At 45.4% G+C, this 14,726-nt stretch overlaps 1 protein-coding gene across 2 annotated transcripts in view; it reads right to left on the reverse strand.

Moving 5' to 3' along the window:
• Positions 1–9,099, reverse strand: part of MOS4 (modifier of snc1,4) — a 28,560-nt gene extending 19,461 nt beyond the window's left edge. The window contains exons 1-2 of one of the 2 annotated variants that reach the window (XM_087399654.1): positions 8,751–9,099; positions 6,696–6,871 (exon numbers count right to left, since the gene is read on the reverse strand). In XM_087399654.1, the coding sequence (XP_087255780.1) occupies positions 6,696–6,871; positions 8,751–8,990 (416 nt within the window). In that variant the 5' untranslated portion in view covers positions 8,991–9,099. The remainder of the gene's footprint in view (positions 1–6,695; positions 6,872–8,750) is intronic. The other variant, XM_087399653.1, reaches the window with a different exon arrangement.
• Positions 9,100–14,726: the final 5,627 nt, after the last annotated feature.

Genomic DNA, 14,726 nt, shown 5'->3' on the forward strand with positions numbered 1-14,726 from the left:
CCCTTCTGGGACAGTGAGATATCTACCAATGACCGAGTGGAAGAAATTTGAGCGGCTACAGGTGATTATGGGGTCTAGGATGATTCGGAGTAAGCCCTCAGTTCCGCATGAGATAGTACAGGCAGAGTTTGCCATGGCTGGTCCATTCCCGTTTTTAGGGTTTGCAGGCTGTTACAGCAGAATTCAAACATTACTGAGCATTCATTGCAGTTTTTTGTCATTTCTAGAGGCCTTTTCAATCTGTCTTGGAGCTGCTCTTGCATTTTCAAAGCGTTTTGGAGTTGCCGCTGCAGAAACACCTTCAACATAGCCGTTTTCGGGGCTGCTCCTACCCTCTAACTCCTGTAGAATAGCCGTCTTTTTGCGCCTGGTGACCTGCTGGTGCATTTTGGTACACCTATACCTCTACTACAGCATCTCGGCATAGCTGTTAGAAATCGACCAACAGAGGGTACGCACAGCGGAAGACTGATAGAATAGCCCAGGAGCTCACATAGTGTGTGTGTGGGAGTGGAATCACAAACTTCATAACTTAAAGTGCATCAAATAGATGTGCAGACTCATCAATAGCAATGAACCAGCCAGATTAGACAATAAACAAGCCAGATAGGAAAGCTACCAAAACAATATATTTCCATCCAAAACTATGGAAACAACAAAAGAGAGAGAGATCCAAAGTCCCACTAGAGCGTGGTACTTTGATCTTACCACAAGGTACTTCTACTATCTGCCGACTATCTCTAGACTTGAGCCCGCGTGCTCTACCTCGAGCGTATGTAGACTCTTCGTCTTGATCACAACACCTTGCTGCCCTAGAAGACAGCCAAGGTCCAGCCCTAGGGAGCTCAGGCTGCAGCACACCTTCAACTCTCCTTTACCTCCAAGATGAGGCCCAAGGGAATGCCCTCAGGCTGCTCCTGTCTGCTCCTCTTTCTGCTGACCTGTTGGATGAATTGTGAGGGCACAATGGCCCCTTTATATAGCCCCCAAGGGGCTGGAAATCCCACCGACCAGCATCCTCTTCCTTATATAGGGTCCTTTGCTGGCCCTCTTGTACTGCTGCCAGGCCCCAAGGGCAGCCCCCATTGGGCCCCACCCTTGGGCACATCTATGGCCAGGTGGCTGGCCCACCATAGCCTCCACCTCTGCCCCTTTGCTGCGCCTATGTACAGTGCTTGCTGCAGGTCTTCATCCTGCCGACAAGTTCTGTCTTCTCTCCTGGGATACCCCACCATGTTTGCTGCTCCAGATCTGCCTCTTCCAGGCCAGATCCATGCTCTGTGTGTCAGAGCCATTATGACTCCAGGTATCTCCCTTTTCTTTCTCTGATTTCTGCCCCCATGGCAGCCATGGTGCTGCCCATGTGGTCTTCTCTCAGACCCTAGGTTCACCTCCCCCCATGCTCTCCTCATATGGGGGCTTACAAATGGGGAGGTGACCACTAACAAAATGATAGTGGTTCGTTACTTCCATTGAAAAACTTTTATGTATTGCTTGCTAATGCTATGTTGCAAGCATATATTTCACTAACTGATCTGTCATGTCAAGGACTTTGCTGCACTACCTTAGGATTTTCTTATGTAAAGGCACCTAGCTGCTGGGCCAGCATCCCTAGGAAGTTTGAGGCTGGTGACATGGCTGTTGTATGTTTCCCTGATGTGTGCGTATGCTTGGTAATGGACAAGCGTATGCTCTTCATTTTCGATGACAGATTTTACAAAGTCTTGCATTCGTCGACTATGACTCAAATGGAGTCATGACCCTTGCGCGTTCGAGGCAAACCAGTAATAAAATCCATGGAAATGCTTTCCCATTTATTACCTGGAATCTGCAATGGCTGTAATAAACCTGCGCTTCTAAGGCGTTCTGCCTTAGTAACCTGACAAACCCGGCAACCTAGCACATAGTTTTCAATAAATGCACGCATCTTAGGCCAATAAAAGGTATGCTTCACAAGAGACAGAGTCCGATGTATACCCGGATGTCCAGCACTAGGAGCATCATGCCACTCCCAAAGAATCTTGGATCGAAGTTCCAGAACATCTGGCACACAAATCTTTCCATTCCGGAACAGCAAGCCGTTCCGGATCATCCCACTGACCTCCCGCCGCCTGTACCGTAGGGAGCCCTCTCAAGGATTGAAATAGGTCTAAGGATATTTCCGTAAATGACATGGCATTTACAAACCACACTATTCAATGAACCCTTGTGATAACGTATTTCAAAATCAAAATCTTGCATTAATTATGCCCATATAGCTTTCCGTCCCCTCAAGTCAGACCCATCACACACATACTTGATTGACTGATGATCGGTCAATACAAGAAACTTCGAACCATACAAGTAGTGTCTCCAAACCTTCAGTGCATACACGACTGTATAGAGTTCTTTTTCTAGTGTGGGCCAACGATATTGGGTATCGTCTAGCTTCTTACTCTCAAAAGCTACAGGTCTGCCCTCTTGGAATAAAGCTGCCCCAATCGCAAAATCACTCGCATCGGCCTCTAAAACATAAGGTCGGGTAGGATCGGGTAATGCAAGAACGGGTGCTTCCTTGATAGTTAACTTCAAGGTTTCAAAAGCCTTGTTCAATGCGTCATTCCAAGAGATCGGTTATGTAGACCTACATCCACGACCTTTCAATATGTTTGTCAAGGGTGCCGTGATGTGTGAATAATTACGCACAGACTTCCGAAGAAATACCATAAATCCTAGGAAAGAACGAAGTTGTTTCACAGTCTGAGGGATAGGCCATTCTAAAACCTTCTGGATACGATCCAGATCGATGCTAATACCTTAAGAAGAAATCTTGTGTCCTAAGTAAATGATCTCCTTCATAAAGAAATGCTGTCTTAGAATAACTAAGACAATCCGGAGGTGTCCTATGTGATCCTCTAGCGTTCAGCTATATACCAAGATGTCATCTAAGAACACTACAACGAATTTGCCCATAAAATCTCAGAACAAATCATTCATCATTTACTGGAAGGTGGCAGGAGCATTGGTCAGACCAAAAGGTAATACAAGAAACTCGTAGTGGCCATACCTAGTTGGGAATGCGGTTCTATCTATGTGTTTAGCATAGATACGGATTTGGTGATAACCCGTTCGCAAATCAATCTTAGTGAAATACTTCGCTCCGGCCAAACGGTCTATTAGATCATCGAAACGAGGTAGAGAGTATCGGTTCTTAATTGTCACTTTATTCAATCGTTTATAATCTATACACATTCTCCATGTAGAATCTTTCTTCTTTCTTAAGAGGACAGGTGCTCCCCAAGGTGATTTGCTCGGGCGAATATAGCCCATATTCAAATAATCCTGTAGCTGTGAAGCTAACTCATCCTCCTCAAGCTGGCTCATCCTATAAGGTGGAACACTAATAGGTTGAGCCCCAGGTACTAAGTCTATGCGATGATCTACTGCCCCTTCTGGAGGTAAACCTTCCGACAGTTGAGCAAGGAATACATCCATGAAATCATCTAACAACGTTCTCAATTCACGGTGTTCAAACACACTTAAAATCATTATTGTTATTAACAGAGACAACTAATGAAGAAAGTGAAATCAAAACACACTGATAGACATCATAATGAGAAGTGTTTAATATATTCCGAAGCTGCATCGCAGATACAATAGGTCCCTGAGAAGAGGGAATATTATCACACTGAATACAAAATTGGGTGTCCTTTTCCAAAAAAGAAAGAGTATGGTCCTTCCATCCAATCCGAATATCGTGGGTTTTAAACCACTCTATTCCAATTAACAAGTCTACATGCTCCAAGTGCATGACATAGCACGTAAGACCCGCTATGTATTCTTGAATCCGGATAGAAAGGGCTTCAATCTTGCGATCCCAAAACTGCTTCCCAGCTGGAAGCTGCACCTCATAGGTGTGATCGCTAGGTATCGTGGACAGCCCCATCTTCTGCAAAAGTTTGTAGTTAACAAAGTTGTGAGAGCTGCCCGAGTCAAAGAGAATGTGAACTCTTTGGTCCCTAACTTCTCCATAAACTCGAAAAAGATCATGGGAACCAAATAACGAAGTATTAAAAGTACAATTACAAGAACGTGGACAGGTAATGACATTTACAGAAATACCTATCATCGAAACCTGATTAGCTCCCTTGGCTTTGGTACCCGGACCCGCCTGGAGCTTCGATCCCGGCGCTTGCTTCTGGTTCTTGCGCTTAGGACAATCATTCTTAGTGTGGCCCCGCTCCTCGCAGAAGAAGCAATGTCCTCCTTTCTTTAGCTTCAAGGTACGAAGGAAACGGGCACGACCATTCTTCGCCTGAGTCAAATGTATCTTGGAGGCGTTATCTATAGACTTTGACTCCCCGGTACCAGTGGTAGACTGGAAGAACTTCCTCTTGTTCTTCCCACCCGTGTCGGCAACTGTGGTTCCCTTTGCCTTGACCATGGTATCATCATAAATACGCGCGTAATTCATGGCCTCTTGCAACGTGGTACACTTGTTGTTCTTGATCTGTAACTTGTAGGAGTCAGGCAAACCATCCACAAAGAAACCTAACAAGGTCACTGGATCCATCTTTGTAGCTCTGGTCTACAAATCCCGAAACCTCTAAAGATAAACCTCAAAAGTCAAATTCAGCTTGGACATATCGAGGGCTTTGAGCTTGCCTACGATATCGTAATCTTCCTTCTTCTTCAAAAACTCTTTCCTGAAGACCCCTTCGAATTCGTTCCATGTTACAGGCTCGGGTTGGAGTTCCTTCCACCACAATAAAGCCTTTCCTGACATAAACCCGGCTACAAGTTGTATTTTCTTGTCATCTGGATAAGGGTGAAACTGGAAGTGTACTTGCCACTTGTGCAACCAAGTGTCAATAACCTCCTTGATACGAGACTTCTGATCTCCGGGAAAAGGATCTGGAGTGATGTTCGGACCTAACACTGAAGCCATGGCATCCACATGCGTGAGCGCCTGAACAATGCTAGTCAAAAGTGTGAGTGTAGTCTGAATCCCTTGGAGTTGCTGTGTCAACCCTGTTTGATTCGTGTTAACCTACTCAAACTTTCCATCAAGAGCAATGGTGAATTCACTGAAGGCCTTTTTCGTAATCAGATCATCGTAGAGACCCTGGTCATCCTCCGCATGGTAGTTCAAATCCTGGTCTCCCATCGCAAGCTCAGGGTCTACAGAATCAGCCATGACTGAAATCTGATCTGAAAAGAAGATAGGCTAGAGTTGGTGAGAGAGGACAGCCATGCTTGACCCCATGTCACTACTTATGATAACCTTCCCCTAGTTGTAGGGGCCATAAGCTAGTGGCTGTGCAAATTCAGCAGCCAGCTAGCACCTTCTCATATATATATACCTTTGTAAACAGTAAGACTAGAATAAGTCCAATCATACAAATTTAGATTTTTTTTTGTTCTAAAGACCAAAAATCTACACAGAAAATAAAAGAGAATAAAAAAAAGGTAAACAAAAACTTTTATGAAAAACAAAAGGAAGACATACTTAGCAAGCAAAGCAACACTTATGTCGTCATCAGTGCCCAAGCATAAGCAGCTATATTGGGTTTCTAAAGACCTGTGGAGTCTCTTGGGCAAACCCAGTGCTTACTAAAATACGTCAAATAAACAAAAGAGAAAGAAAACAAGAAAGGAAGAAGAAAGGAAGAAGGTGACTAAGCAAAAATAAACAAGCAAGTCAAGAAACAAAATCTTCCAAAAAACTGGAATAATCTCTCTCTCTCTCTCTCTCTCTCTCTCTCTCTCTCTCTCTCATTTAAAACATAAAAAACTAAAAGGACCCTTTACACTTATGTATCGCTTCCTACAAAGCTAAGGCCGAAACACCATAGATAAAAGACTTCATATCTAAGATTGTGCATACTTTTTTCCATGGATAAAAGACTTCATATCTAAGATTGTGCATACTTTTTTCATTATTTTCGTTGGATTATACCTCTTGTGTAATAGTAAAGTGATCAAATCACTACATTGAGTGATAAAAGACTCCTTAGTTGTACAAAGGCGGGAAAATATAGTCTAAGAGCGACTTCTCTAGGATTATTTTGGTTCCCATGTTGATTTTTGAAAAATCCTTGCATTTCTTGGATCTTGTGTCCTTCATGTTACATGTCCAATGCCAGCAGTATATCGGTTTCTCATATATCTCTTCTTCAAGTGCGATGGTTTTGTCTAGAGATTGTCCCCCTACATTCCATACTTTGATCCTAAGGATCTTGAGTCCCTGTGCATTTGCATTCACGTTTTTCCCCCTCTTCACCCTTGTGCTTTCTGTAATAAGTATGCATGTATCCCCTCTTTTTTGAGGGGAAGGGGCAGGGCGCGGGGGAGAGGGGGGGGGGGGGGGGGAGAGAGAGAGAGAGAGAGAGAGATGAATGCAATGCGTATAAAAGTTCGCGAGCGCCCTCCAACCCTACGTATATATATGCATATGTTTATATGTACACAAGCACATGCACACACAGCTTCATATGACTAGAACAAATTCAATCTAACAAAGTATGGAATGTAAGGTGGAGACATAAAGAGAGAGAGAGCACAGACCTCAAAAAGGAGCACGACCAACTACCGAATAAGCAAAGCAAAGGCTTCTATCACTACCTAAGCATAAGATGCCCTCTGGGTTTAAAAAATTTATGGAATCTCTTGGTCAGCCCAGTCTAACAAGCTGACCTTCAGGAGGGTAGGCTAACCTTAGAGTCTGATGTTGCAGCTGACTTTGTGCGTTATGAAGAGCATGCTTCCACGCATGAATATCATTGCGCCTATTAGGTGGTGGGGGCTCTAGTCCATATCGTGACATATCAAGTACTGCACCTGCCTTTCCAGCACGAACACGCTCAAACTCCTTGGCCAACATGGGGCAATTCTGCGGATCAGTACATAGTATTAGAAGCCAAAATGATGAAGATAAGAAAATTTCAACACAAGACATAAATATATCAAACAACTCATGGCATACAAAACCAAGGCAATCAATGTCATCTATGCATGACAACCCACCCATCTATATGCAGAGATTTTGTCTGTTTCCTGTATGATCCACAGTTTTATTTGGTGATTTTGAATTGATACCATTGCTGAATCACTCTCCGGTGCTTTTATTAGGAGTCTATTGAAACTTTTTGGTTCTATCAACCTTTCATCACACGAATTTACACTCCATTGTTCATCAATTTGCCAAAAACTCCATCTATATCCGCAGTACAAAAGACCATAATTCCTCCTCCTATGGATTCAAAAGCCCTGCTATCACACCAATGCTTCAACAAAACTTTGGTCTATCTCTTGCTCTTGACAAAGTATCCTGTCCTCTTTCTAACTTTGATCCCAAAGGTCAGTCAATGATGGTAAGCCATTAGACGTTTGGATTTTTTATTTTTTTTAGAAATACATGTACCACACCAGAGTCCATAAGATCATTATCTCTGGAAGCAATTTAGAACAGGTCTAAGTTTAATTCTAGCTTGCTCAGAAACACAGAGACGGAAGCCACATTATTCTTGCATGCTCTTCGTTTGCCTCTTTCATTCCACAATCGACCATGTAAAAAACCAACCTCGAAAAGTAGATAAAATGGTGCAGTCTACATTTGATTGGATCAGATACCCATCTACAATTGCATCATCCCAACGTAGTGCATTATAACTAGTCAATCTCTACAGCAACAAAACCTCAGTCCAGTACAGTGCAGTAGCTCTGCCAATCCATAAATAATTTCCTTGACTCCTAGGCATACAGCAACAATTGTCACTGGTCTCAAAGTTTCCATTTGAATGCCACATCAAAAAAGCTAGATTACCAACAAATCCAAATGTTCCGAAGCTTTAACCAAGAAAAGGACCTTATAGATAGAAGATTCCAGTCACAAATGTTCAGACCATCAATATGATCGTATAAAATTTTTAATCCCCTTCATGGTATAAGCCCCACAAAGCATTCATTTGCAAAAGAAACAGTTCCTCACAGGCTGGCCTTCCTACAATATGGTTGCCTCTCATGTTTATGGATGCATTGCTTTAGAACATTGCTTTCGCATTAACGGGTTAACAAGTCACTTAAAAAGAAGCTGTAATGAAATCATTTTTCACACATATTGCACTAGGAGAGCAAAACGGGTACTTAAGACTAGGGGGGGAAAGCATGTTCAATTCAGCATTGGTACACAATAAGTTTTATGAAAAAGATCAAGGTCAAGGAAATGGGCGGGGCGAACTAATTAAATTTGGTCCTTAGCACTAATAGATTATGATCTCTGAAAGATAAAGAGATAGTAATGAATAAGTCCAGAGACATGCATCAGAAAAATTAACTAGAACAAAATAGGACGTACAGTAAATGTATTGATATTCACGACTCGTCTGCCACAGCGTGATGAAATTTACTAACAGACCTTTACGAACAACAATCTGCCTCCAACTTAACCTTCCCGCGTAAAGTTTCTGGCCTATCTGCTGAAACTTTGTTTAAAGCCCCGTAAACTCCTTGGCCTTTTAGGATTTAATGATCAGGATTCATATTGTAGAATCCGATGATGATTTATGGTCATTCCAAAGCAAGGATAAAATAATTGAAGGATAGCAAAGCAGCCTAGGCATGGTAATTTCCAAGTAAGATGCCTTGACATGGCTGGACAGGGAATAAATAAATTAAACGCCTGCAAAGAAGAAAGCACAAAAAGTCGAGTAATGGAAAAATCGAAGTGTGTGTAGCCGCAAGCGAAACGATTCCGACAACCAAGTACATACCTCGAAATCGATTTTAGGAACGACCGGCAACTCTGCGAGAAAATCAGCTGGCCTTTTAGAGCTACGACGCATCTCCTCATCAATGAGCTTGTCGACCTCGGCTTTAACCTTAGGATCTGCGTAATCATGATCGATGTATGGCAACGCATCGACATCAGAATTGTCAAGCACGCTGGAACTCCAACTCGCGAAGGAAGAGGTTCGACCAGGCGGCCCTTCCAGCATCAATACATGGTCCATGGTCGCCTCCAAGTTGCGGAATCAACAACTCCCCTTGCCCACAATTTTTGAACCACCATCCCCGCCCCCTCACTAGGGTGCTTCTTTCTTAAGTGGCGTTATTTATGCAACGTAGCCGATTCACTTGGGAACAAACTAGATTAATGTTGATGGGAAAAATAAAATTATTGTTATAATTTATGCTATCTTATTTGTTATTTTGTGGTTGGTGCACTTGTTGGGTGGATTCATTGTTATTTTGGGTGTTCAAAATTCCCATTGGTTGCTCCCGACATTCCTAGAGAGTATTGATGATTTGGGGTCCCCTTTTATGACTTGTTCGCCACTTAGCATTTACTCCTCTTTGCACACTCTTAATCTCCTTCTTTCTTTTCACCCTGGGCCCTCCAATTTTATGCTCTCTCTATGGGCATTTCACTCACGCAAAGGCAGGCCTAATGAATGATAGATATATCATTCACCTTGTTTACTTTGTGTTTGTGTGGGTCTCGACAGTAACTCACATGTCGAGAGGATGTTGAAGAGATGCCGATGGAGCCTTCACTCCAAGTTACTCCTTGTGAGAGCAATGTAAGGCACGAGCCGTCCGCAAGTGTCACTCAAGCGACCTCTGGATTGTTGCAATGTGTTTCCATGAGAGAAAGAGGGAAGGGGGAGAGGGGAGAAGAGAGGGGAGAAGGGAGGGAGAGGGAGAAGGGAAGAGGAGAGTGAAGGGGGATGGAGTAAGGGCACTACAATGAAAACAAGAGAACACCCAAAACACTCTTGGAAGAGAAGAGGAAGCTTGTATTCAAAATTGTGCAAGCAACAATTGAAGGGAGGGCCAACCCTTTTCCTTTTAGCACTCTCCTTCTCTTTTACAATGAAAGGCTCTTGGGCCCGTAGGGTGCCAAGGCATATTGCTATTCTTTTCATCTCTCCCTACTAGCGAAAATAGCGCTTGTGTTAACCATATTAGAGCGCTTGGGACAAACTTGGAATTAGGAGGTGTTCCTAATCGATTCCCAATTAACGCTTGTGTTAGCCTCGTGCCTCTAAGGCTTAGGCTATTTAGGGCTCAAACTCCTTGAGCGCCCTCAAGCCTTAAGCCATTTGTGGTTCAAACCCCATGAATGAGACTCAAAACCTAGAGTGGCGAGGCTTAACTTCCATGAGACACTTAATCGTAGCTTGCAGTTGGAACATCCAATGTGGCAGCTGAAATCTATAACTCGCCAGCAACTGGAACATTCCATCTATGCACGTTGCTTGCAATCTTTAGCCTTGGGGTATTTGGGGCTCAAACTCCCTGAGCTTGTGTTGTACTCCTTCCACGGCTGTAACCGTTGAAGTAAATCATGAAGCCTAATCACCTCTAATCATTGATTATCCTACATTCGGCGACTGTACTCTGTGGATGTTAACATGCCCACCTTCCTGTTGCTGATCCACCCTCGGGTCAGCCACGTTAGAGGTGTGTGGTGAGGACTGTCTAAAGGACTGCATAGTGGTCCAGTTGTCATGGAGTGAGCCGAGTGACGTACGAGCGATACTTCCAAAAATGGGTGGCGTGCATATCCTTGTATGTGCGGATGTGATGTCTGTGGAGATTGTGGATGTGGGGGTCATGGAACTACATAGGACCAATGTCGGGATTGAAGACAATTTGTTGTGTCAGATTGTGTAAGCGATTGTCGATGGGGCGACTGTGGGTGGGGAGATCACAGAGTAAGAGGAGGAGGCTGTCAAAGTGGACCACTGCTATGACGGCCCGAGCCGTACATGTCGTTGAATGACTGGAGGCAGAAGCAAAATCCCTTCTGAGTCATCTCTTTGGGAAAATTGTACTTTAGAAAGTTGTACAACGTATTGGGATCCTTTTGCTGGAGCTATCTGAATTCTACCCAAGTCCATCGTCATTCCATTGGCATATACAGGGGGTGGATTCGGCGATCGATGTGGGCACTGCGATAATATCTCCAAATTTCTCCAACTTCAAGAAGGAAAGGCCCCATCGTGGCTGTAGACCGCCGGCATCTGCATCGGTCGTTAGGACTAGAGCATTAGGGGTGAGGTTTTATCCTCCTCTTGTGCGCTTTAGATGCACGCGTTGCCAATCGTCGAAGGACTGGGTGATGAATTGTGTGAGGGGGTGCACCTCTAGGAATTCGTATAGATGGAGGTGGGAGCCCTCAAGTTGGCGCTTCCAATGATGCATAAGTGCACTGTCTGGCAGCTCTTGAATGACTGCATGTCGGGACACCATTGGACATCTTTCGAGGGGAGGCAGGAGGAGTTGGCAGAGCCTCATCATTTGCAATGGGCATGGGTTCCAACTCTGTTGTGCATGTTGGCATTGTCTCCTCGGCCGCTTGGACAAAATTGGCTACTTTGAGCTCCGTGTTGAAGGCCATGTCACGAAGGTCGATCGGAGCTATAAAAAAGATGGACGGGGAGGTCCCGTGCTGTGCGATGGTGGTGTTAGAGGTGTTAGAAGAATACTTGAGTAGTGTTTTCCGAGGGAGGGGAGGTTGGGTGGGTTGGGCAGGATCCAACGGAGGTGGTGGTCGGATTTTTGCAGGTGGGGCAATAGAATTAAAGAGGGCAATGGCATCTTGGCCTTCTTTCTCGGTGAATTCCTCGAGGTATGCTACATGAATTGTTTCAAAATTGCCTGCCAAGGACTCAAGTGAGTCTTGGAGAGCTTGTAGCACCCTGTTGAAGAGGATTATTATGCTGAGGGGGTTGTATGTGGTGGACTGGAATGCCACAAGGTGCCCTTGAGATTGGATTGTGGAGGCTCAACCGTAGGTTTGCATCCAATTTGTCTGCTTATAGAATTTCGGGGGTGCAGATCCACGGCGTGAGTTCCTCGGGCTTTGCGATTTGCATCACTTCATCGTCCATTGGATAATTAAGGGACTCCATGATGATGCAACACCAGGCCTAGAAATTGAGAAGGATAGGATGGGCGGCTAGAGTCTAGAGGTTAGAGGGGTGAAGGAGAGAGAGAGAGAGAGAGAGAGAGAGAGAGAGAGAGAGAGAAGTGGGTTGGAGATCTAACAAAAAATATGACATGGCTAGGATGGGGCGGCAGTGGTCGAGGTTACGATGGAGGATTGTTTGGAGGGCATGAGGAGGAAGTGGAGTTGTGAAGTCTAGGTGGAAGACGAGGTTTTGTGCGTAGAGTGCATCAAAGTGCATTTGGAGTGTTTGGGGGATGGTGTGTGGTGCGAGTGTGTAGGTGGCGAGCAATGCGGAGACCTCCCAGTACATCCGAAACTCATGTTGCTCCCGATCTTCTAAACTTGACTCTTCTAATTGGCCAAGGGTGCGCTGTCGTTCGTTCTCTTCTTGGAGGGACACTGCCAGTGCTTGTTCTTGTGCCAGGAGATCCTATAGAGATTGGATCTATCGTTCCTAGTTCTCTTGTGTTCAGGTGTACTATGCCATTTGCTCCAATGTTGTTCGCAAGCCAGATTCCGCCTTGTCGACCTGGTCCATGAGAGTTTGGACCAGGGATTCACTTGTGGCGAGGTCATCCTTAAGCTTTGTTAGGGCTATCTTGAGCTCTTTAGCTTTTCACGTTACTCCTCTGCTCTGTCTATGGCTACTTGACCCATGGCTTGCATGGCAACCATTATGGTGTGACCGTCGTTGCGCAAAGAGTTGTGTCCAAAGGAGACTTGCTGAGAGCTGTGAGGCTTGTTCTTGCCTCCTTTGCAAAATTGTGTGTGCGACTTGTGGAAGCTGTGCCATGGCTTCGAATAAGTGTTGTTCCATCAAGTCTGCACACGAGAGTTTCTCGAATGACATGTGGCTGTAGCCACCTGGTGCTCTATATTGGGACGTGCTGCAAAACTGTAAAACCTCTGTTAGGCTTGCCCATGGAGAGGAGGAGGTGCCGGTGGCGAAGGAGGTGGTCTCCTAGGCTGTTGTGGAGACCAATACATAGGGCGCAATGGGAGTAGCCGAGGTGGCTTTGGCTCCTAGATGGAGGCCAATGGTGACCATTTCATCACCTGGGGGGTCTTCAATTAGTATGGATTCCTGTTGAACCTGTTTGCCCTTGTTTTGAGGATCTTCTTGCTAGAGTCGTAGCTATCTGCTCATGAATTTTTGCATTTGGCAGTCCTCGTTTTGCACGAGTTGCACAAGGTGGCTGGCCAGGGTGGCGCTGGGTGTTGTCCTTGCTCGCTTGGGCTTGACCTCTATTTCTTCTAGCTTTGTCTACGGTGGCCCTGTGGCAGATTTTTCAACCAACCAGTAGCCGACCATCGGTGGATGTTGCTGCATCAAGTAGTATAGAATTGGCATGTAGAGCATTGGGTTGCTGATTACTTCCCCGTGCATCGCCCCTCATCTGGCTACAAAAAAAGTCTGCCCAATTTGTAGCATGGGGCTCCACCAAGCGCAGCAAGATATTGGGCATGATGGACTGATGGTGGTCCGTGTGCTTTACTTGCATTAGCCATTGCAAGGCTCTTGCTAGTCTTTCCACCTTGGGCTTGTGAATGGCAGCCAAATGGATTTGGCCCTTGCTCTTCTGTAGGTCATAGTGGCAGACCTTGCTGAGGGCCTCCAGCTTCTTCTTTGTGGAGTACTTTTTGCCAATGCCCGGCAGGTCGAAGGTGGCACATACCACGTTTTGATTGAGGTGGTAGTGGTAGGGATTACCTGTTGCATCTTGTAGGATGCCAATGTTGGTGTTGTTGTTGTACGCCTAGAGGAATTCTCCCAAAAGTTTCATGTCCAAGTGGCATGGGAGGAGGTCTGCAATGTTGCTCAGTCCAGCAACTCTGAGTGCATCCTGCACCTCTGGCTCTTCAAATGTTGCATAGGCTACCGCTGTATGGTAATGGAGTGTGTAGTTGTGACCCTTGTAGGCAAAGCGCGAGTGAACAATGCACGTGTCCAATTCTTGGAGCCAAGCTTCTCCAAGCGGTGAGAGCATATGGGAGTGCACGACCTTGTATTCAACTTTTGTGGGAGCTGGGTTGCGCTTTCTTGATCTTGAGGGGGGCGTACCAGCTGCTGTTGTACCCTCTTGGGTGGCCTATCTATTGGACACTTCTTCCTCCCCTTGCAAATCTTCTATGGGGAACTTGGAAGGCATACGGAATGCGTGCTTTGAGAATCTGAGGGGCCTGTGGCCTATGGAATAGGGTGGGGGCGGAGTTCCAACTCAGTTTCAAATTCGAAGAATTCATTTTCGGGATCCATAGCGAAGAGTGATGGCAGTTGAGTGATGAGGGAGTCGGTGGAAGAGGAAGGGTGGGGGGGCATAAACAGGCTATTCTGTGTGGCAGTGGAAAAGGGCAGGAGGCTGTGAGGATTATTAGGAAATTTGGCAAGAGTTGGGGGGAAATTGCTATGGTGACGACCCGATGGGATAAGGCCTGTATCAATAGATTTTGCATCCCCACAACCGGCCACCAAGGTAAGCCGATGGCGATGGTTAGCAGGGTATTGTTTTGGCGACCAACGTGATGTGACAATGGCGACGGTCGACAGGGCAAGTCGATGGCGACGGTTGGTGGAGTACTGCTTTGGCGATGACCGGCATGATTTGACAATGGCAACGGTCGGTGGGGCAAGTCGATGGCAACGGTCAACATAATACTATTTTGGCGACGATCGGTGTGATTTGACAATGGCGACATCCGATTGGGTAAGTCGATGGTGACGATTGACGTGATATGAAAAGGGCCGCAATCAGCATGATCCTTGATGGCGAGGACCGGTGGGATAAGGGTT

Source organism: Dipteris shenzhenensis, chromosome 28, assembly GCF_047967505.1.
Source record: "Dipteris shenzhenensis isolate YYH24624 ecotype China chromosome 28, Dip_SZ_1.0, whole genome shotgun sequence".
Lineage (NCBI taxonomy): Eukaryota > Viridiplantae > Streptophyta > Polypodiopsida > Gleicheniales > Dipteridaceae > Dipteris > Dipteris shenzhenensis.